The sequence below is a fragment of the Empidonax traillii genome, unplaced genomic scaffold, assembly GCF_003031625.1.
Source record: "Empidonax traillii isolate 1590-97213 ecotype Southwest subspecies unplaced genomic scaffold, ASM303162v1 scaffold1076:size291582, whole genome shotgun sequence".
NCBI lineage: Eukaryota > Metazoa > Chordata > Aves > Passeriformes > Tyrannidae > Empidonax > Empidonax traillii.
In genome coordinates, this window is record NW_020956269.1 from 235,710 (window position 1) to 261,328 (window position 25,619).

The window sequence follows — 25,619 nt, forward strand, 5'->3', positions numbered from 1 at the left end:
CAGTCACAGCCAGCACTCTCCCAACCTCCACGTGGTAGGATGGTGGACTCTGCAGGCCTCAGCCTTAGATAAGCGAGACCAACGCAGGGACCCACTGTTCCCAAACCTCGCCGGAAGAGAAGAGAGCGAGGTCTCTAATCTCCGACTTATTTATACTCTGGTTTACGTAAAAATTGTATGGAATACTGGGTACTTGGCTACTTCCTTGGTTACAAACTGGTCACCAGGAAGGCCTAGACTAAAACCATCACAGTTCTCCTTGGGAAGAACTTTTCTTTCTTTCTTTCCCTCCTTTTTCCCCTTTCCTGGTGAGGGGGAAGGAAGACCTCCATTTTCGGCTTCTCCAGTACACCTGGGGGGCCCTCACGTGGTGACCACCAGTGATCCAACAGTGCCCCCTGCTGGTTGACAAGGAACACTGCAGACTCTGCATCTTCAATGATCCAACAGCACCCCCTGCTGATTGTGGTTAGAATTGTGCCAAAGGGTGCAAACTGAACTGTTTACCTTTTCTTTTTAAAGGAGATTAATTTTGGGTATAAGATTATTGTTTGGTTGTTTTATTTGTGTTCTTTCATTGTTCTGCCAATACACATATATCTTTTAATAAAGGGTTATTATTTTTCCTTTTTCCACATTTTTCTCAATTGGAACCTCTTAATTTTGGATTTACAATTGCTTAGAGGGAGGAGTTTGGGTCTTCCTCATAACTCATCCTCAACAAAAAACTTGTGTCTCATTAAACTGAGACAACTACATCTTCCCAATTGCTATAAGAAAGAGATTATAACCAACATCTGTTTATATCTAGTGACCCCAACCCCAGTCAGGGAGTGGTTTGACCATGACTGCAAAAATGCTTTACAACAGTCTACAACCCCATCTACTGATATGAAACAAAACATAAATAATGACAATAAAGTAGATAATTACAAAAAAGTGCAGTCAAAATATTTTGACAGGTGCCCTGAAATATGAGAACCAAGAGGTAAGCCATGACCACAATTCACCAATTCCCTAATTGATATTTTCAGTTGCCACCTGGTGCAAGGGCTTTAGTTGTTCGTGGGTTTTCTTAAGGTCAGTCTCAATGCATCAGTCTTAGTTGACACAAACATAGCAGGTAGTTTATACTAATTTGCAAATGTCACCTTGTGTAGCCATCAAGTACTCTAAGGCTAGTAGTTTTGAATAGAAGTCTATGGTACTTGAGCAACTTCTTGCTGCAGTGCCTGGATGGCATCAATTGTTACATTTTCTATATTTTCCAGAGTAGTAGAGAGATGGGTGATCACTTTTTCCAACTCTGAGACCCCAGTCAAGGAAGGAGGGTCTGGATAAACTGGTGAAATATTCATCCTCATTCTACCACATCAATGTTGCAGGGCATCAGGATAATTGTGGACATGGTGCATGGAGAGGTTTACTTCAACATGCATTGCAAGCACTATTAGTCTGGGTGTATAGACCTCCTGTCTCCATGGGAGGATTTTCATGGCAATTGTCAGTATTGACACAGTAGGTTTGCATAGTGTAGGATGGACCCTGCCACATGGTTTGTCATTGATCATAGGACAGATCATAACCCATAAAGTTTTGGAGGATGTAGAATCCTGATCCATGCTTTACCAAGGCTGCAGTGGGTAGTCAGTGTTTGAGATTCTAACCTGAATAGAGTAATATCTGACAAAAATTTTAGGTGCACAGCCCCACAATTCCACCAATACCAGCATTCCCACCACAGGAAACCCTTGGTTCACAGATGCAGGATGCTATTTACAAATCCAGCAATCAGTTCCCTTTCTGACATTCACCAATGCCTGAGAGAATTAACAAGTTGGGATACCAACCAGCAAGGTTCTGGTAGACCTCTTGGGGATGAGTGGCTGGAAAGTTGTTGAGCAGAAAAGGACCTGTGAGTGTTGGTCAACAGTTGGTTGAATATGATCCAACAGTGTGGCCAGGTGGCCAAGAAGGTCAATAGCATTTTGGCTTGTATGTGTCATGATTTAACTCCAACTGGCAGCCAAGCACCATGCAACTGCTCACTCATTCCCCCACCAGTAGGATTGGGGAGAAAATTGGAAGGGTGAAAGCTAGAAAACTCGTGGGTTGAGATGAAGACAGTTTAATAGGGAAAGCAAAAGCAACACACACAAGCAAAGCAAGTAAATCATTCACTGTTTCCCATAGGCAGGCAGGTGTTCAGTCACCTCCAGGAGAGCAGGGCCCCATCACATGTGATGGTTACTTGGGAAGACAAACTCCCTCACTGTAAATGTTCCCCTCTTCCTCCTTCTTCCTCCACTTTATATACTGAGCACGATGCCATATAGTATGGAATATTCCCTTGGTCAGTTTGGGTCACCTGTCTCCTCCCATCCTCCCATGCACCCTTCCTTGACACTGTGGCAGTACAAAAAGCAGGAAAAACCATGGCTCTGTGTAAGCACTGCTCAGCAATAACAAAAACATCCCTACTATCATTACTGTGTTCAGCACAAATCCAAAACATAGCCCCATACCAGCCAGCCACTGTGAAGAAAATTAACTACCCCAGCCAAAACCAGCACAATCAGAAATAGTGTGGCCAGCAGGACTAGGGAAGTGATTGTCCCCCTATACTTGGCACTGGTGAGGCTTCACCTTGAGTACTGTGTTTAGTTTCGGATCCCTCATGACAAAACAGGTGCTGGAGCATGTCCAGAGAAGGTCAATGAAGCTGGTGAAGGTTCTAGAGTACAAGTCTTTTGAGGAGTGGCTGAGGGGTTGTTTATCCTTCAGAAAAGGAGGCTCAAGGGGAGACTATATTACTCTCTAAAACTACCTAGAAGGAGGCACCATATGAGCTGCTATGAAGAAAATTAACTCTATCCCAGTCAAAAACAGTACACATATCAGTCTGTTCATCCAGGGTGGTCCAGTAGTGGGGCTGAGTGAATGGCTTCTGGCTCATTATGGATATTATCACTTCCAGAAATGTAAAATCACTTTTAGGGCAGCCCAAAGGGGAAGTCTGTGGATCCAATGACTACCAACCTGTCAACCTCACCTCCATGCCCAGGAAGATCATGGAACAGAACCTCCAAGAAGCTATGCTGAGACACATGGAGAACAGGAAAGTGATTCAAGATGGCCAGCATGGCTTCACCGAGGGCATATCCTGCCTGATCAACCAAGTGACCTTCTATGATGGAGTGACTACATCAGTGGACAAGGGAATAGCTACAAATGTCGTTTATCTGAACTTCTGTATGACCTTTGGCACAGTCCCCCACAACAACCTTCTCTCTAAATTGGAGAACTGTGTATTTGATAGCTCAACTATTCAGTGGATGAGAAATTGGCTAGATGGTTGCATCCAGAGGGTAGTGGTGAACAGCTCAATGTCCAGATAGAGACCAGTGACAAGTGGCATCCCACAGGGGTCCACATTGGGACCAGTGCTGTTTCATATCTGCATCAGTGACATAGACAATGGGTTTGAGTGCACCCTTGGCAAGTTTGCAAATGACACCCAGTTGAGCGGTGCAGTTGACACACCTGAAGGACAGGATGCCATCCAGAGGGACCTGAACAAGCTCTAGAGATGGGCCCATATAAACCTCATGAAGTTCAACAAGGCCAAGTGCAAGGGCCTGCACCTGGTTTGGGGCAACCCCCAGTACAGCCTGGGGGATGAAGGGATTGAAAGCAGCCCTGAGGAGAGGGACTTGAGTATCGGTGGATGAAAAACTGTACATGAGCTGGCAATGTGCACTTGCAACCCAGAAAGCCAAGTGAATCCTGGGTTGCATACAAAGAAGTGTGACCAGTAAGTCAAGGAAGGTGATTGTCCCTCTCTACTACATTCTCGTGAGACCCCACCTGGAGTCTTGTATCCAGCTCTGGAGTCCTCAGTACAAGAAAGACATGGATCTGTAAGGGCAGGTCCACATAACCAAAGTGTATTTTTGTCAGAATGTGGTTGGGGCAGAAATATAAAAATGTTTAAAATGTGTTCGTTCTCACCTTAAATTAAGAAAATGACAATAAATATTATTCTTATTCCTCACTGTGATGTGTCAGATTCATTAAGGAAAACAAAAATTGAACTTGACTGCTTTGGTAATCAGTCAATGGATATATTTTTTTACATGTCATAATTCAAATAAACTTTGAACTGTGAAAGACTTAAAATTTCAACACCAAATTGAGCATATAAATGCCCTACTTTTTTCTTACATATAGCATTAGTGTGATACTATGATAGACTCTAATCCTTCTTTGATACTTGTGTCTGTCAGCTGTTAGAGATCTGACTCAAAAACTTGCAGCGTTCTGCTGCTCCTCTTGCATTGCTTTCATAGTCAAATTAAACCGTATGAATTTTGTAAGATGTCCAACATTCTTTTTCTAATTAGTCCACTACATGATATTATCTGAAGTCTTTTTCCTTGTATGCTATAACAAAGAAAACTATACTTTTTGACTTATCTGTGCAATTCTTTTCAGTTAGTGCATTGTTTCATCAATCTTATTTTCATGTATAAATATAAATCTATAAGGATTATTATTTGCCATTCAGTTAATCTGTGTTTGTTTATATGACCCTTCATCATTTTGAAACTGTTTTAGAGTTCTTAAGGCTCAGATTTGTATTTTCAAAATGTAGTGCATGATAGACTTTCTACTGTAAATCTGTTTCTTTCCTTGTTTAGGTTATTCAAGAGAAATACATTTGGATTATAAATCAGATGAGGCTATAGTAAGTTGAGAGGTTTCACTAGTGTATCTCAAGGGCTTTTACTTGCTGAGTATGTGTGGGACTGAGTTAGACACCATTTCTGAATTCATATCCTTAGAGGAGTTAAGTCTTCAACTACTCTGTAAGGAGACATCATGCATAGAAATAACACAAGTGTTCAGACTTCTTGTCTTTCAGAAACCTGTATAGGATGATGCTTAAATGATATATCCATGAAATTGCAATCCAGATCTGTAAATAGCAATTTGGAGGTTTCAAATGGGAAAAGCATGCATAGCTACCCAAGTTGTATCATAATTGTGACTCCTCTAACAGCCAATTCTCAGAAACAATGTCATCACATGGCCTTGAACACTTCCAGGGATTCATCCACAACTTCTCTAGGCAACCTGTTCCAGTGCCTCACTACCCTCATGGTAAAGAATTTCTTCCTAATATCTAAAACTTTAAAATAATTAACCCTTGTTCTATCACTACATACCCTTGTAAAATGAAGGGGATCAGCTCTCTGTTAAATTTGTGATGTCCTATAGGTCAAATTTTCCCTGAGTTATATCAGTGGATCTAGAGAAACTTGCAGTTTTATCAAAAAGCAGAGTTTAAAACTTATTTTTTAAAAAGTTTAATTTTAAATAAGTTAAATTTAATTTAAAATTAATTTATTTAAAGCAACTTCTTTCCTTAAATAAAGGACTTTTCCTACATAAAGTATATTATTATTCTATATGCTAGGAAAAAAATGTCAAGCAAGGAAGGCAAGAGACCAGCATGGCTGAGTCGAGACCTGCTGGTAAAACTAAAGGGCAGGAAGGAAATACATGGGCAGTGGAAGCAGGGAGAGGTATCCAGGGAAGAGCATAGGGACACTGTCTGGTTGTGTAGGGATGGGCTCAAGAAGGCCAAGGTGCAGCTAGAGCTGAACTTGGCAAGGGATACAAAGAAACTGTGTGGTGCAGTCAACATGCTGGAGGGAAGGGGTACCATCCAGAGGGACCTGGACAGACTTGAGAGGTGGGAATGTGCAAACCCCATGAATTTCAACAAGGCCAAGTGCAAGGTCCTGCACATGGGTCAGGGCAGTCCTGTGTAAATGCAGGCTGGGTAGAGAACAGATTGAGTGCAGCTCTGGGGAGAAGGACTTGGTGATGTTTGTAGACAAGGAGCTCAACATGTCTCATCAATGTGCACTTGCAGCCCAGAAAGCCAACTGTATCCTGGGCTGCATCAAAAGAAGTGTGACCAGCAGGTCAAGGGAGGTGATTCTGCCCCCTACTCTACTCTTGTGAGACCACACCTGGAGTACTGCATCCATCTCTGGGGCCCCTGGCACAAGAAAGACATAGACCTATTGGAACGCATCCAGACGAGGGCCACGAAGATGATCAGAGGGCTGGAGTACCTCTCCTATGAAGACAGGCTGAGACAGTTGGGGTTGTTCAACCTGGAGAAGACAAGGCCTTGGGGAGACCTTATAGCAACCTTCCAATACCTAAAGGGGGTTTACAGGAAGGCTGGAGAGTGGCTTTTTGCAACGGCAATGGCAAGCAGTGATAGGATAAGGAGGAATAGCTTTAAGCTGAAAGAGGGTAGGTTTAGATTAGATACTAGGAAGAAATTCTTTACCATGAGGGTGGTGAGGCATTAAAATAGGTTGCCCAGACAAGTTGTAGATGCCCCATCCCTGGAAGTGGATGCGACTTTGAGCAACCTGGTCTAGTGTTCCTGCCTATGGCAGGGATGTTGGAACTAGATGATCTTTAAGGTCCTTTCCAACCCAAAGCATTTTATGATTCTATGAATAACAAAAAGGGCTTCTACAGGTATGTTAACCAGAAAAGGAAGGTCAAAGAAAGCGTACCCTCCTGATAAACAAGGACAGAAAACTGGTAACAATGGACGAAGAGAAGGCAGAGGAACTCAACAACTTTTTTGCCTCAGTCTTCATTGGCAATCTCTCTTCCCACATCTCTTGAGTGGATGGACTGCAAGATGGGGACTGAGGGAGCAAAGTCCCTCCCACTATAAGTGAAGATTCAGGTTTGTGACCACTTGAGGAACCTAAACACACATAAGTCTGTGGGACCTGATGAGATGCATCCCAGAGTCCTGAGGGAATTGGTTGATGTAGTTGCCAAGCCACTCTCCATGATATTTGAAAAGTCACGGCAGTCAGGTGAAGTCCCGGGTGACTGGAAAAAGGGAAACATTGCACTCATTTTTAAAAAGGGTAGAAAGGAGGACCCTGGGAATGACCAACCTGTCAGCCTCACCCCTGTGAGGGAGACCACAACAAACTGTTGCTGCTGTCAAAGGGGGTTGCTGTGAAGGTTGTCATGACTTCTGTGAAAGGCTGTCAGCCATTGAGAAGCCTTGAGCCAGCTCCAGCTGCACATTTCTATACATTAATTATTCACAAGTTTTTGTCTGCAGCCTTTTCCATTGCAGCTGAAATAGGCTTTTGCTGGAAGCAATTTGTTGAGGAAGAGTCGATTCATAAAATCAGACAAAGCGATGACTGACCTGGTCTTGTGTTGCCAATAACTATACTTCAGTGAAAGGTTGGAATAGATGGGATTCAGAGGTTAATTTCAGTTAACACTTCTGGTATAATATTCTGCTGTCTGCAGTGGTGTTTCAGTGGGAGATGTGTGAGTACTTATAGATGTTTACATTTAAATGGATTAAATATGTGACCATTGGTTGTTCTATGGTGCCTAATGGTCTCAGCAATGCATCAGTATCCCTGCTACACAGTCACACTATGTTCTCTTAGATTTTATCTTAACTGTTCTCATCTAACTGTGGTGTTTTACCATTGATAGACCTAACCTTTACTCTGAAGCCACCCATGTAGTCAAACTCTGCATTTGGTAGGAGCAGTAGTATTGTATGATAAGTCTGATTCTGGAAATAAACTGTAAATTCATGTTCCTAATTTTATAATGAGTAATTTCTGGTGAAATAAAGGGAAAATTCTCCAAATGGAAGTGTCCCAGTATCTTAGTGCAAAGAACCTTGAGATGATCTAGTCCAACCTCCCTGTTCAAGCAAGGTCAGCTAGAGTAGGTTGACCAGGAATAATAACAAGATATTTATAACAGTAAGAAATTAATTCTCCTAATATTTACCCTGTGGGTTTAAGTTGAATATTTATCATCCACCCTAAAATAAATTTAGTCCACTTGTTCCTCATTGTAAATGAGTGACAACTTTAACAAAAACAATCTTTAAACTCATAAATTCAAATTGAAATATTTTCCTTAAAAGTCCATTACTTTCTATCAGTATTTTATCAGTATTTAAGCTATAACATTTCATCTCTTTGCTTCTTTTGTTATGCCTCTGCTTTCTTTTAAACTTTATGATTCTATCAAACAAACTACAAAAAGCAAAAGGTTTTATTCATATGAGCCTTTCAATAGAAACAAGAGGCTATTAGTTTTTCATAATGATACATTTTAAATTCAGATTTACAGTGGTGGTTTTTGGGACAGTTTTTTAAAACTGCTGAGAGTTTAATATGTGTTTAACAAAATCCTGTCTACCTTCCTTATAACAACAGGGAAAGGGGAAAAGCCTGATAAACATTTTTATTTACTTCCTAAGGAGGGCCTCAGTTTTGGAAAGACCACCCATCTGAAGGTAGCAATTACAGGGATGGAATGGAAGAGTTAAATCCTACAGGATTTATCATTGCTAAGACATCAGAAGAAGATACAGGTATGCTCTTGTTTTTAGAGCATGTTAGGTATTTTATTTTCTCAAACCTCAATAGTTAGAGATACTATTGTCCACAGTGTGAGAGTAGTTTGTGACAGTAAAATCCCAAACAAAACCACAGAAAACAAAACTAATAAAAAAAGCCTTCTGTGAATTTAGGACATGTACTTCATTTTTTCCCCTCCTCTGACTTCCCTCAAGTTTTAACTATGGTATTGTTATTAGGTCTGTATATTAGAAAGTTATAAAAGGAATAGTCATGATTGTGCTTTAACAATTAACCTAAGAGCTTATGTTTTATGCTAAACTTTGTTGACATTTCAGTTTTTCTCCTTTTTGAATGAAATTCTTGCACCATTGAAATCAGTGCAACTCATTGCAAAAAAATCAAAGATTTTACTTCTCTGCCTTAGTTTCTTCATCTATAAATTTGTCTATTTACTTTCACTCACTGCTCCAACATGGTGTAAAGTTTAATAAATTGCTTGAAGATTCTGTGGTGATACAAGATAACTAAACTATCAACTTCTACAGAATTGAATTTTTTAGGTAGTGAGTTTTTTTACCAGTCCCTATATTCCATTCTTATGCAGATCACTTTAAAATGTAAATTAATACAAGTGAAAATAAACTTATAGTAAAACTGTCTGAGTTTTCTTAAAAAATGATACATAGATTAGCAACAAAAGGAGGGTTAAGAATATCCTTTATTGGATGCGGGCAGAAACATAGTGACAAAGAATGAGGAAAAGGATGAGGTACTTAATGCCTTCTTTGCCTCAGTCTTTATTAATAACAGTTGTACACAGAGTACCCAGACTGCTGAGTTGGAAGACAGAGACAGGGAGCAGAATGAAGACCCCATAATCCAAGGCGAAAGGGTTAAAGACCTGATATACCATTTAGACACAAACAAATCTATGGGGTGAATAGGATCCACCCAAATGTACTGGTGGCAGGTTCTGCTTGACTAACTTGATCTCCTTCTATGACAAGGTGTTCCAGTGGGGATGTTGTTCACCTGGACTTTAGCAAAGCCGTTGATACCATTTCCCGTAGCATTGTCCAGGAGAAACTGTCTGGACAGGTATATGGCTGGATGGCCAGGCCCAAAGACTTGTAGTAAATAGTGATAAATCCAGTTGGTGGCCAGTCACTAGTGGAGGTCCCCAGGGCTCAGTACTGGGCACAGTTCTGTTTAATATCTTTATCAATGGTCTGGATGATGAGATTGGGTGCACCTTCAGTAAGTTAGCAGACAACACCAAGTTGGGCAGGAGTGTTGATCTGCTTGAGGGTAGGAAAGGTCTACAGAGGGGTCTGAACAGGCTGGATAGATGGGCCAAGGCCAATTTTATGAGGTTCAACAAGGCCAAGTGCCAGGTCTTGCACTTGGGTCATAACTCCATGCAATGCTATAGGCCTGGGGAAGCTGCCCAACGGAAAAGGATGTGGGGGTATTGGTTGACAGCCAGATGAATGTGAGCCCAGGTGGGCAAGAAGGCCAATGGCGTCTTGGCTTGTATCAGAAATAGTGTGGCCAGCAGGACTAGGAAGTGATCATCCCTTTGTACTGTGCACTCGTAAGGCTGCACCTTGAATACTGTGCTCAGTTTTGGGCCTCTCACTACAAGAAAAACATTGAGGTGCTGGAGCACATCCAAAGAAGAGTAACAAAGTTGATGAAGGATCTGGAACATAAGTCCTTTGAGGAGCAGCAGAGGGTAATGAGTTTTTTTAGTCTGGAGAATAGAAGGCTCAGTGAAGACCTTATTGCTCTCTACAAGTATTTGAAAGGAGGTGTCAGTCTCTTGTCCTGTGTAACAATCAACAGAATAAGAGGAAACAGCGTCAAGTTGAGCCAGAGGAGGTTCATGTTGGTTATTAGGAAAAAATTCTTCACTGAGTTATCAAGCATTGGAACAGGCTGCCCAGGGGAGTGTTAGTCACCATCCCTGGGGTATTTAAAAGATGTGCAGATGTGACACTTTAAGACATGCTTTAGTGGTGAACTTAGTAGAGTTAGGTTAACAGTTGGACTTGATAATCTTTGAGGCCTTTTCCAACTTAAACAATTCTATTATTCTATGGCTCAGTAACATCGGAATCGACAAGATTCACTTAAATTTTGTTCTCTAGAAGCCTGTTTGGTGGTGAAACTTGTTTTCAGGAGGCAGCTCCTAAAAAGAAACTTCCATAGGTAGCTAATCAGGCCTGCCTTAGAGTTTTCAAATAATAAAGAAGTATAGTTAATTCCTGGTCCTAAACTCAATCTGTTCTGACTTTGTATTAACCGCATCATGTCAGATTAACAGTTCTTCAGAATTGTGTCAAACCTCACAGAATTTTACAGTGTCAGGAAGCCCTTGCAAACAGAACTGTATGCTTCACTTATTCATATTTTCTCTATCATGCAAAACTTTGCAGGACCAATTAACAAGGCTTAAGTAAAGGTTAACCCAATGATGTTAGAAACAACTTTACCATTTGTAAGATTTTATGTCATAAGCCTTTGATTTGGGCATATTCTCAGGTTATCAATGAGTAAATTCTAAATTTACCTGGAACTATTTTAACTCTGATCTCTTTCAAAAAAATATGGTTTACTTGTATTTAAAGTTCAGGAAACTCATATAAAATAAATAAGGTTCTTAAACCTTGGTTATTATGTCTTGGTGTACACTTATCTATGCCTTGAACCACATGCATTTCAGAACCCATGAATTTAGTGGCTGATCATAACTGTGCATAGTCAGTATTTACAACAGTACCTGTTACAAGTATCATGTCCATGACCTGTGTTCTAAAGAATCATGTTTGTGTCAATGAGTTTGCAAAAGGAAATTGCCTGCATATTTAATATACCTATGAACTGTAAAGGAATCAGTTAAATCTTACATTTTGGTAAAAAGGTGTAAAATGTGAAATGGATCTGTTTATCAAATAAAATGGAATTGCATGGATTGATTTTAAAAAATAATAAAATGTTTCACAACTGCATACATTTATCTCTCTTTTTTAAATTCCAGAATCGAATGGAAGAAAGCAAAGCACTCTTTAGGACAATTATCACATATCCATGGTTCCAGAATTCTTCGGTTATTCTGTTCTTAAATAAAAAAGATCTCTTAGAGGAGAAAATTATGTACTCCCATTTAGTTGATTATTTCCCAGGATATGATGGTAAGTATATTGCCACCAGAGCTCATGCCTCATTTAAACTACAGTAATGACAAAATGTAATAGCCTTGCCCTTATTTTGCTTAGAGGCTTTTAAGACAATCACCTATTATTCATTACACTCATTTTCTTCTTTACAAATTGTACTTAGTACACCAAATGGTTAGTTTGTAGTTGAATGACTTACTGTTCATGGTTTTTTTTTAAATTATATAAAAAGTAAAAAATTAATAAAATAGCAATTTTTAATGCTCCAAATTTTTAAAGTCACTGAAGTCTTGTGAAACTTTTTAGATTTCTAGGATTTCATCTTGTACCTCCATTAATTGTGGATAAGATGGCAGTACCTTTCATGTGAAATTATTGATTTTAAATGAGTAACATAATATTAGCAATGCACCTTATTCTGTCCTTGTTCATAAGTTGGGGTGAGGATTTGAACTGAAGTATAAAACTAAAATTATATAAAAATACATTTCTCATTCTACACATTATTTTTGTTTTCTAAACATTAATTTTTGGTTTGTGCTTGTTTGTGTTTTGTTGCTTTTTTGTTTAAGGTTGGATATCTGAAGATAAGTGTCATAAATTCTCTGTGACTGTCAAAGAAACCAGTATCGTTCCTCCCACCCTTTCATTGTACCATTTCTTCTTTGTTTCCATTATTTTAATTTTATGTGAAGTTTAATGGGCTTGTCCCAGAAAACATTACATGGAACAAACAACTGTTTCTAACGAAGTTGTATTACAGAAAATTCTCTTGAGATAAAAAGTTAGGTATTCTAAGGTAATTGAGTGGAGGCTTCAAATTCATATAATAATATCTCTTTTGTCTCACCAGAGAGTGAAAAGCAGATTCAAAAGCTACAAAAAAAGATTAAACCTCTCATTTTCAAAACCAGAGTCAGACATTCAGCCAGTTTTCAGTCCCACTCACTGTCTGCCATCCAGTGCATACTTCATCAGCTTCCCTATGAAGATCTTATGTGAGACAATGTCAAAAACCTTACTGAAGTCCAGGTAGACAATATCCACTGCTCTCCCCTCATCAACCAAGCCAGTTATTTCATCATAGAAAGTTGTCAGGTTTTCAATCAGTCAGCTCAGAGAAACCCTCTTTCTCTTTTCCTTTGCTATGGGTAAAGGAAACAAAAAAAGGTTATGGACAAGTAGGGTCATAACCAGTAAGCCAGACCTGAAAGTCTTTCAGTGTTACTCTAATTCTGCAGATCTTGATGGACTTAACCCCTTAGACAAGGTTATGGTTTGATCTGATTTCTTTTGGTGGAAAGATGGGGTGGGTGACTGTTGTGGTTTACCCCCAGCTGGCAACTAAGTATCATGTAGCTGCTTGCTCACTCCTCCCTGCCTGGGGAGAAGAATCAGAAAAAAAGCTAAACCCTATGATTTGAGATAAAAACAGTTTAATAATTAAAATAAAATATAGTAATAATACTAACAATAATAATAATAGTAATGAAAAGGACAGAGAATAAAAACAATTGATGTACAATAAAAGCAATTAATGCACAATATAATTGCTCACCACCCACTAACTGATGCCCAGTCCATCCCTAAGCAATGATTGACCCCTTCTGGCTAACTTCCCCCAGTTTATATACTGGACATGGCATTCTATGATATAGAATATTCCTTTGTCCAGTTCAGGTCATCTGTATTGGCTGTGCTCCCTCCCAGCTTCTTGTGCAGCTCCTCACTGGCAGAACATGAGACACTGAAAAGCCCTTGACTCACTGTTCAGCAACAACCAAAACATCCGCATGTTATCAGCATTATTCTCATACTAAATTCAAAACACAGCACTGTACCAGCTACTGAAAGAAAATGAACTCTATCCCAAACAAAACCAAGACAGTCACACAGTCTTTGGGTTGCACAGGTCACTGTGTGGTCCTCTCTGCTGTTCCAACACCCTGTTTGGAGATGTTGAAGATGGACACATTTGGAGAATTGATCAGAATTAGGTATTTTTTAGATGGATCACTTTTCCCATGTGGGCAGTACAATGGAGAAAGTCGCATAGGGATGAGAAATGGTAACCAGGATGGCAAAATGGACTGATTAAACTAAGTAGTTGTACTGCACAATATGTCATAACATTGGATGAGAGATTGAAATGTGCTCAAGGGTCAGAGTATCACATGAAGGTATGTTTTCACAGATCATACTAAAAGATCGGTTCCAAGACTGGGAAGTGCTGGGAGAGGGGAAAAAGACAAAAAGGGACCATGTTTGTGAAGGAGAGAAGAAAATATCTATCCACAGGAGCACACTCCCCTCCAGAGTCTTCAAAGAAAATAAATGATTACACTTACCAAGCTAAGTAGGCAAGCTAAATTACAAATACTTTTTATATAGGACTTGACTATTTTAAGACTGCTAAATAAGGAGCAATGGACAAGAAACATATTGATTTTTATTATAATTATTTTCCAAGATTATTTCGATCATAACCACTTAGCATTGTAAATCTAGCAGTAGTTCATTCCCTTTTTTTAGATACCTGAGGTGGAAAATTTTCTTTTTAATCTTAGTTTTCCATACTTGAATTCCAGTCAGAAAAAAATTAAATTGCATTGTAATAAACAGACATGTTATTAGGCAAGTAAAATTTGGATACAGGCTTTGAATAGTGCAATAGATTTTGAGAGGGACAATCCTACCTGTGCCTTACCACTGGAAAACCATTTAACAAAATTCTAGGAAGTTGATTAAAACAATAAATGGCTAATTTTGAAGAAATCATTGTCTTTGAAAGTCTAGGAGTCTCCTTTACAAATATTTAAGCTTATTAAGAGTAAAAAAAATTAGTAGGGAAATTTAGCTTTACTGCTGTTTCTATAGAATATGTGATGAAGCTAAAGGCTAGAATCTGTTGTGTTTAGAAATTTAAAACATTTTGAAGTCCTCTTTGTCCTAGTTCAGAGAACTTATTATCTGTTTACATGTTGTTCTTTACATCTCTGTGTGTGAACCGAATACATGCAGGCAATCAAGATGACCACAATCTACAGCTGAAGTGTGAAGAGTAGATTTATTCCACCACCTTGCTGGCAAACGGAGACACATACGCTGCTATGATTAGTCCATCTTAGCAGAGGCAAAAAGCATGCGGGGCTTTTCCTGACCTCAGCATAACAAAGGGTCTGGTGCATGCACTATACTTCAGGAGACTGTGATCTCCTCTGTGCTTTTTATGATCTCTCTCTCTCCCAACAGGAGGCTCAAATCTGTCTGTGAGAGATGTCTCTTTAAGTTTCTGGTAGCTTTTATGTTATCTCTACAGAAGTTCTGCTTCTCAAAACAGGTAGAGGGTAATCAGCAGTAAATATGTGAAGTTTCCCACACTGCTACATAGTCATCTTGATCGAAAACAGCTCTATTTTTCTCTCCTTGACAAATCTTACACTTTTCAACCCTTTCCTCCCCACACTCAGAAAATGTGTATTCTACGTATGTGTCTATATATACACATACGTATTCATGTACATACACCAAGATATTGTAGAATCGTGTTCTCCTTCCACAAGGCTTTGCAACCAGTAAATATCAGAAAGCATTTTATCTTCTGTGCTTCCTTTGCTGCCTAATTTGTGTGTTTATGCAAATTAGAAATGCTTAAAATTGTATTTAAATATTAAAAATAAGTTTTATTGTGCAGTCATTGAAAGTTATGTGGGCACTTACCCCCTAAGTACAGATTTCATAACCAATGAAGGACAGAACTATATAACAACTGAGTGCTAGTATTTATAGTCATGTAACAAGACCAGGACTAATGAGGAGATAGGAGGAGGTGGCACAGCAAACATACATGTTCTGTAGAAACCCACATTGCAGAAACAGGAGGACGAGGGAATAGTGGCCTATGAAAATTGCACTGGAACAGTATATATATAGGAAAAAAATAGCTTATGACTAATGTTCCTGCTTCTGTGTTGCTCTTTTGGCTGTGAACATGAACAAATCCTCAGTCTTATAGATTGGAAGTCATTATTTTGCCTTCTGCCTTGTGCGAAGCAGAACAAGCAGTTTGGTTACATAGACTTTGTGTTCTTCTGAGAATTACAGAGTTTGTTGAAATTTAATAGGATTGTTATGTATAATTTAGATAATTGATTTGTTAGAACAATAACTTTGCAATTGAACAGTTTCAACTAGCAAGCATGTATATTTTACCATCACTAAAGTAAATTAAATTCTGTTGGGGACAGTGTCAGATCAGGTAAAAAAGTAACTTGATTATGCTACATTTTAAAGGAACGTACTTAAGTATAGTTTAAATACAGTAGACATAGACTGAAAATGGGCCAAATCTATTAATTTTTAATATATTTATAAAGCAACTAATTCTTCAGTTGTTCATTTTGTGGGATTATAGATCATCAATTTCACCTCTCCATTTTAAACATCTTATGGAAGAAAGAGGATAGTCAGAAGGAAAAGAACAGCTCTTGTATGATCAACTTCTGCAATTTCCTTCCATTTTAATTTTTAAAAGTTCCTATTGGGAAAATATAGTATATGGTAGTATTTATTAGTAAAATTTTTTTCTTCCTCTCTTATACAAGGATCACAGACTCAGTCTTCTGTTTTCTGCTCCTGAGGTTCCCCTCCTAAATAAGCTCAAATATTGAATTGACTTTAGGAGAAACTGACTTTTTCTTCTTCATTATCAGGACCACAACGGGATGCACAAGCGGCACGAGAGTTCATCTTGAAGATGTTTGTAGACCTGAATCCAGACAGTGACAAAATTATCTATTCCCACTTCACTTGTGCTACAGACACAGAGAATATACGCTTCGTCTTTGCTGCTGTCAAGGACACAATTCTACAGTTAAACCTGAAGGAGTACAACCTGGTCTAACTGTGCCTAAGAGGCCCTCCAAGACCACCTTTGCATGATTGAAGATGTACAAAATGGACTGCATTATCTGTGAAAATAAATTACATAATACTAATTTATTGTCAACCAGGACTCTGTGAGTGTTCACAGAGTTTTTAGTTAACATTATGATTTTATTTAAACTATATGGAGGAAAACCAAAAGATGCTGAAGTACATTCACAGTACATTTATTTTTTCAGCAAAATCCTGTGACTCAGAGGTTTTTAAATTTTCAGTCATACACTCACAAAGGATAACAGGTTTTTGCTATTGAAGCAAAATCAAGCTGGTTTCCTCTTTCGTCCTCCCCTTATGTTTTTAAAGGTACAATGGCCATTTTACTAGTTGCATTCCTTGATAAAATATTTTCTGTTGAGTGATTTGGTCAGTAAAACTGCTAGCATCTGAACTGAAGTTTTCAATCATTCAAATTTTACAGAATGTACTTTCTCTGAAGGATAAAAAGTACTGATAGTGGGGTTTTTTAAATTCTTAAAATGAATGTTCTCATTCTGTCTTCACTTCTGAGACTAGAATGTTGGGAACTGCAAAATAGAAGTAGTTGTGTATGAATTTAGACTTTAAACATACTTTCACAGTTCAGAAAGATGCATAGAAGACAGTAATGAAAGACACAAAGATGGGATGTTCATGGAATATCATAGAATGTCTTTTTAATTGCCATGTGCCATTATTATCTCTTTTTTTTATTCACAAATGCCATGGACACTACGTTTTCCCCAGTGTCTACAGTCTGAAACAGGGGTGGGGTTTTATTTTTCAGTTGTGTGCATTTTTTCTTAAGTTAGAACTTTTGTAAAGTGTGTTTTTCCACAGTAGAAAAAATAATTTTTGTTGTATAAAATCTTGCCAAATCTAACTTTTTATAAAACAAATACTTACAAAACATAAGATACCAATGGAAATGCCAAACTAATGAATTGGGAACTGACCTGATTGAGTCAACTGCCAAATGATAAATAAACATAGTTTCAGCTCATATATTCCCATTTCTAGAAAGTTCTATTTTCGAATGCCAAAAACAACAGCGTGAGTAAATATGCTACTTGGTATACATGTATAGAAGACAGTTTAACTCTCTCCTTATGTCAGAAATGTCATGAGATTTCATACAATGTTTTCTCTAATAATATCAAAGCACCTTTGTACAGCATGAAATTATTGATGAATGATCACATTAAGAAACCTTTCTTGATAAGGTTGTCTCTTAACTGATTCACAGACATTTGATAGGTTTCATGCAAAATAGCCTTTCTTGATGTTCTTAAGAAAGATTTCTTAATGTAAATCACTCTTGAAATTTAAACATGCAAATTTTTAATAACAAAAATGTAGCACACATCAATGAGCAGCTTAGGTTGAAAGGTACTTTTTTGACCAGGTGCATGATTGCTAGTAAGCTACAGAGAACTCTGAAGTCAGACGTAATGGATTAATTACAACGCCAAGTAGCAATAGGGTGCACTTAGCACAGAAATTGCTGCCTCTCAGCAGCAAAGGAGACGTGGAAAAAGAATGACTTGTTATTTGAGTAACAAAGTTAACAATAAATACTAATGAGGTGTTTTTCATCCTTAACCCTCCCAACTCCAACAATAATAAAAATAGTTGTTATTTTTTGTTCCCTCATAAAACACCTTATAATTGAAAACCAATTGTAGGTATAATGTAATTATGAATGCTATAGTCCTTGTACATACATATATATGTCAGCATCCATATTGGTTTTGTAATCATTAATTTTTTGCAAATTGAATGTGATGTGTTGATATGTATCTATGTAATTGTATCGTATGTCTTATAGCTAATTCACATTTGAAATAATGTTATTTCATTTACTTTTCTAAAAGAAGAATGTAAATTTTTTTCAGTTTATTCCTGACTAGGTATTTGCTGTTTTTATTTAAAAAGCAAAAAAAAAGTACAGAGTTGTACTAGCATCATGCTATATAAAATCATTTGTACATTCCTTAGTAAAAGTAAATTGGAGATACACAGAGGACATTCACAATCAAAACAATGCTTAAATCTTGTCAGGGATTTATATAGATATAGAAGTTGTTTTTGTTGGAGGAATTAATGACATTATACCTAGGATTAGAATATAAACTCTTAAATATGAACTTGCATTTGGCAGATTCAACTTCAGTTCTTTTTACCTTTCTAATAACCTTAGAAAAGTGAATTTAGAGACATTTCAAACCATTGAACATAAGTACTAATGGGTACATGCTGTTTCCCTAAAAATATAGAGAAAAAATACAAAACATCAGATCAGTTAAACACTATTTCAGAAATTACAGAAACCTTAGATCTAACAACAACAAAGTCACTAGCATTAAAAATTTTAAGGAGTTAAAGAATTTTCTTTAATAAAGCTAAAATGGGTAGTTGAAGGTTATAAAAAGTGACACTGAGATTCTAAATGCATCATCAGAACAGATATTCTTGCTATATATGTAATTATAACATTGGTCCTGATCTTGCTTATAAACATAACAAATCTTCTGTTTCCACTGTTGACTCTGGAGAGTATGATAATATCCCTTCTTTCAACCTGTTAATACATTGGCCACCTTGGATTTAGTGATATAAATAGAACTGTAGGAGGGATAAAAAAGCCAGTGTTGTCTAATTAAGATTTGGGTTTGTTTTGTTAGGGGATATTGGGGAGAGGTGTATGGGGTTTTAATATAAAAAGTTTTTGTATAAAAACAAACCAAAAGTTTATTCATGCTTTATAGATATATTACAATTGCAAAATTCAAGAGTGTGTGCCGCTGGGCTACTTCTGATATATTTTAATTAAGTTGAACCTGTGGCAAAGTTTAGATCTTTTGGGCATATTCTGAAAAAATATCTAGTCAGCATACTAATGCAAACCTTACATGATTCACCTAACACAGTATTGCAGTGTGATAGTGTTTACAAAAATATTTCCTTTTAAAATGACAGGTGTTCTCATTTGCAATATATTCCATTGCTGTTGCTGTTTTAATTGGGGATTTCCACTACACACTATTGTGCTTGAGTCCAGAAATAGGTGCTCTAACATGAAGTTGCAGGCAAAATAAGACAGAAACCCTTTTAACTTTGCAAAATTACGTTATTTCATTGAATGTCATAAATGGGAGAGGAGAGAAGGAAACCATCTCGGGAAACTCTGTATACTAGGTGTTCACTAGTACAAGAAAACTGTAATATGTGTTTTACAGAAACCTTAAACTTGCTTTTTTCACTGAGTAGCTGACACCTTCTTGACATATATAGGATGACGAAGCTATAAGGGCACTCTTATAATTCAGACTTTTGAGTTTCAAGGTGTATGAACTGTAATTTTAAATCATACTGTCACATGATTGCAAAAGACTTTTTAAAATTTGAAAGTGAAGAAGAGGCTTTTATGCTGCCTATCAGTCAGAACTGACAGCATGATTTGTAAAAATTTTAAAAGGGGGTAAAACGACTGCATATGAAGATATTGCTAAACTCCAAGTTTTTGGTTATAAGATGCAAAAGACTTTCAGATTCCTCAACCTAATGGTTCTTCCCTTGTTATGCATTCTTCACAAAATAATGAAATAATAGGAGAAAACAAAGACATGTTAAACCATATGGAAAAAACATGATGTCCAAATAATTTATTATATGTGCTGCTGTTAATGAAGGTCTATGCATGGTTATCCTGCATTACATTAGTAAACTAATGAAGTGTGCACAGTATATTAACAAGGTCTACAAATTACCTACCTCTAGTTAAGAAGTAAACACATTAAATATGTTTTGGAGAGTCACAAGTGGGAAAATTAAAATGACCTATTGTAGATATTTAATGACTATTTTAGACATTCACACTTTTGCAGATACAGTCCCTCTATGGACATAAACAAATAAGGTCATGTCCAATTTCTTAGTTTAGTAGATATGAAAAACAATGTGTTTTCATTTGAAAAGAACCACTGATAGCTAATCTTTTTTGGTTTTACTTGGCTTTAATTTACCATTTTATTTATCAATAAAAACAAACATTTCCATATAATCAGTAATCCATAGAGGGTCATTGTTTATTTAGTTACAGGGATTTTACTGTAACTTTCACTCAAGCTTTTTTACAGTAGCCATGTTGCATGAAAGAAAATAATAGAAGAGTTATTTGGGCAAAGTTGATGTTGAAAGTAGTGTCAAAAATGCAAGAGAATTCAACCAGATCAATCTTATTCTTGGGATTGCTGGTTTTGTGGTGTGGGTTTTTTCCATCAAAAGATGGTCTAAACTGAAGTCTATTGGTAGATTTCTTATTTATCATGCTTCAGGAAATCTTTATTTTGACAATATATTGGAGGAGGTGTCATACATTTTTTTAATTTGCAGTGTTTAATAAAATGAAGATCATATTTGTTATTCCAAAGTATCATTTAAATGCATGAATTGTCTATTGTTTGGGGGACAAAAATAGGGTGTGTTTTTTTGGTTTTCTCTTGAAAAAATTAATGCATAAATGCTGTTCCTCAAAACTTGTGCTGGTTAAAAATACAGTACTTTCCACCATAACTTTGTACTATAGTATCTTCATTCCTTGACATTTAGCTTTTCTGGAATATATTTGGGCTTTTTGTTCTCCCAAAATATTTCTTATGATAAATATCAAATATATGTATTATTCCAATAAGTACTTTTTAAATTATACATGCTCTGTTCTCATTGTCCATATATTAACATTTCCTGAATATTTTTATTGCAACCAGAAAGTTCAAAACATTTAAGGTTTAGTACCATGAATACAGTTATTTGACATTATTACTAAAGGATTTTTTGGCTTGTGTACAACAGAAACTCAGAAACATGGGGGAAAATAAATACTAATCTATGTCTTTATTAATAGAAAACTTTCAGAATTTGTAGGCTAAATGAATTTCTTAAGTATTTTGCATGATTACAGTAGTACTGCAAAAGCAGAATTTTTCTTTGATCTTTTTGTTTGCCTTGGTGTTGATAGAAATAACAGAAAGAGGTCTACATATTGCTTTTCAGGATTCTGACTCATACTTGAACAGCAATCATTGCATATCACAATGTTACTACTGAAGAAAAAGAATTTTAGGACACTTGCAAAAATGACTTTGTTCTTTATTATGTGATCACAAGTTTAAATAAGATTCTTGGAATGCAAATAATTTTCCTAAGTAAGGACTTGAGTGATTTGCTGTTGCAGAATGTAAAGGAGAGGGATCAGTGAGGAAGGATTTCTTTTACCTTTATGTCTCAGTGAAAATAACATTAACAAAAATACAAGTGCAAGTTGTGATATTAAGATATGTAAAATAGATGCTGAAGCTGTATTTATGTGATAAATTGTGTATAGATGTGACATAAACTTACATCACATACTATGTTCATATGACTTGACTGTAAAACCATTTTGGACTATACTGTCCCAAACACCTAGGAATTTCAGAGTATTTGCAAACAGAGAAAGATTCATCTGTCACAAAATATGCAGTTACCTTTTTCTCATAAACACTTCTGGTATCAGTGACAGTTTACAACTGACTCAATTTCATAGTTCATTGTTGCCAAAATGAACCACTCTCCTCCTCAGTTCCTCTGTCTCAACTACATTGTATTTTCCCTTCTATCAGCCCCTGGTACTTGGCAAACCAGTAAACGGGGTGAAAACAACATTTCTGCTATTCTTACTTGACTAGTTTAGTATTCTAATTTTCCCTTTTTTGAGCCAATTTGGCTAATCAGTGGTTCAAACAAGTGCCAAGTTGACTAAAGGGAAGAAGTATAAGAGTGTGGCCAAAAGAAAGGCTTACAAGTTAGAAAATGAGTAAGACTACCCTCCTCTTAAAATCTAACCCTCAAATTTCCAGGAACAGTGACCAGTATCTTAGCCCCTCATTTTAAGCACTTCATGGGCAACTAGGTATTCTGGCTTGGGAGAATTGCTCTTTTCACTTTGAAAGGTCTTGATTTTATTTTTATTCAGAAAAAAAAAAAAATCTTTAATGAAAATGGTAAGACAAGAAAAACTTCTTTTGCTCTCCTGTAAGAATAACAAGTTTGTGTAAATATGGACTAAAACCAATGGTATTCAGACTGAAGCCAACAAGTCATGCTTGGTTTTAGGAAAGGAAAAGTATAACAATTGGGTTTTCATTAGTCTCACAGAAAAAAGAAATCAAGTTCCTGTTTATTTCCAGTAAGATTTTAAAAATAAAAAATAAAAGTAAATGTCTTCCTTCTGAAGATATTAAAAATTCCATGTCACTGCACATGACATTCAAGGTTACTGTCTCCTTGGACAAAACAATCCTTTCTTCTCCCTTCACACTCATCTATCATCACACTGATTAATTGCTTCCTGCGATGCAAGGAAAATATTTTTTCAGTACTGGTCTATGTATGCACTTTCTGGAACAGTTTCTGATCCTTCTGAATTTAGTGTAAATTACTCTTCTAAAACTGAACAATAGATGAAGAATAGTACAGCTGGAAAATAACAGTTTCTTGCTTAGTCTTCTGTCATCCTACCATTTTCCTTTGATTATTTTTCTATATCTTTTGTCATAAAGAGAAGGTTGCTTAACATATCATATTCAGTTTGGTAATAATTACAGAGCTGTTTATACTGGCAAAATTAAAGGTATACTGTGACTAATAATAGGATTAGAAAGTTCTGGTAATTTAGGGCAGTTGCTATGTGGACACCCATTTTAGAAAACAAAACTAGTATAACAAACTAGTTATTACACAGCCCACTGAAGCATACAATGGGTTAATATGGGTCAAAATAACTCATTGAAATTTGTCATTTCACACTGTCAACAGAGAATTGTATTTACCAAAATGTTACTTAAAATTTGCTTTTTTTTCCACAGTCCTGTATGAGGTGGTTATTTCAATGATCAAAGACTGGTACTCAACCATGAAATGCATTAATTCAATACATTCAATTGTATTCTTGCAGAGATATGTTATTACATAAAATTAATTTATGATAACAAAATAAGATTACTTGCATGTAGCAAACATTAAACATTTAAGATATGCATTTATTATAAAGAAAAACCTCTCCCTATAAATAAAATTCCCTTTATCCCCAAATGAAGTATTTGGAGTCTCTTGACAATGGTCAGTTAAATGTGCTCAAAAGTTTGATTATTGTATGCTAGAGGTTAATTGATTATCACATGCTGTAGAATATTTCCATACTAATGTGCTATATTGAATTAAAACTTTCCAACCATATATATACATACATTACCCCAACTGTATACATATTACAAATGTTTACAGTTTACATACAAACAGGCACAGTGTTATGGGAAATTCACCCAAAAATCAGGTCCCCTTGAGGTGTACACTGTGTTTCTTCATCTTCCAGCATTACCCACCGTGTGCTACCTGATCCTTGAGCAAAACCAATGCCACAAATTACCAATGACCTTTGCTTGAGGCAGGATTAATCCAAACTGTTTTACCTAACATGCCTCTCAAGTGGGATTTTGTCCCTATCTACCGTGTGAAGGGACTCTGATTGGGCAGGGTCAGCTCAATTGACGGAGACTCTAGTGTTGACTAAGCATGTAGCCTTTGCTAGGTGCTGATCCCAGTGCTTGAAAGTCCCTCCACCCAATGCCTTCAGGGTGGTTTTCAACAGTCCATTACACCATTCAGTCTTCCTCGTGGCTGCTGCATGGTATGGGATGTGATACACCCACTCAATGCCGTGCTTCTTGGCCCAGGTGGTAACTAAACTGTTCTTGAAGTGCGTCCCGTTATCTGACTCAATTCGCTCTGGGGTGCCGTGTCACCACAGGACTTGCTTTTTGAGGCCCAGAATGGTATTTCTGGCAGTGGCATGGGGCACCGGATGTGTCTCCAGCCATCTAGTGGTGGTTTCTACCATGGTGAGCACATAGTGCTTACTTTGGTGGGTCTGTGGCAGTGTGATATAATCAACCTGCCAGACCTCCCCGTACCTATACTTACTCCAATGTCCACCATACCAAAGGGGTTTCAATCTCTTAGCCTGCTTAATGGCAATGCATGTCCACTCCTCGGTCTCATGCCCATCTATAGCTGGCATCTCTGCCCTGGTGGCCTGAGGCATCATAGAATTAACTGGATTGGAAGAGACCTTTGAGATCATCAAGTCCCTTATGCTGCCAGTCCAGATCTACCTGTGACACCTTGACTTGTGCAACTCGGTCTGCTTGTTCTTTGTTGCGATACTCCTCATTGTCTTGATTTTTGGCCACATGGGCATCTACGTGGCAGACTCTCACAATCAGCTTCTCTACCCGGGTAGCAATGTCTTGCCACATATCAGTGGACCATATGGGTTTCCCTCTACATTTCCAATTGACGTTCTTCTATCTGTCCAACCACTCCCACAGAGCATTGACCACCATCCACAAATCTGTGTAGAGGTAAGGTTTTGGGTCACTTCTCTGGTTCAGCAATGTTCAGGGCCAATTGGACAGCTTTGAACTCTGTGAATTGACTCGATTCACCCTCTCCTTCCATAGCTTCTGCAACTTGTCATGTGGGGCTCCATACATATGCTTTCCATTTATGTTTCATCCCTACAAAGCAACAGGAACCCACAGTAAAGAGGGCATAGCAAGTTTCTTCTTCTGGTAGTTGGTTGTATGCTGGGGCTTCCTCATCCCATACCACCTGCTCTCCTTCTTCATCTACTAAACCCAAATTCTCACCTTCTTGCCAGTTCGTGATGATTTCTAGGATCCCAGGGTGATTTGGATTTCCAATACAGGCATGTTGCGTGATCAGAGTGATCCGCTTACTCTGTGAAGCATCAGTGGCATTATGCATAGAGGGGGCCTTTACCTTGAACATCCAGCTCAGCACCGGTAATTAAGGTGCTAGGAGGAGGTGTTCTGTGCCAGTCACCTCTGAGGCAACTTGTACTCCTTCATAAGCTGCTAGGATCTCCTTTTCTGTTGGAGTGTAGTTGGCTTCAGATCCTCTGTAGCTTCCACTCCAGAATCCAAGTGGGCGACCTCGGGTC

General features: G+C 37.5%; 1 protein-coding gene across 1 annotated transcript in view; it reads left to right on the plus strand.

Annotated features, from left to right (window-relative positions):
- The window catches only part of LOC114068512 (guanine nucleotide-binding protein G(q) subunit alpha), a 152,621-nt gene extending 136,083 nt beyond the window's left edge, over positions 1-16,538 (plus strand). The window contains exons 6-7 of the mRNA XM_027904687.1: positions 11,497-11,650; positions 16,348-16,538. Coding sequence (XP_027760488.1) covers positions 11,497-11,650; positions 16,348-16,538 — 345 coding nt within the window. The remainder of the gene's footprint in view (positions 1-11,496; positions 11,651-16,347) is intronic.
- The last annotated feature ends 9,081 nt before the right edge of the window (positions 16,539-25,619 follow it).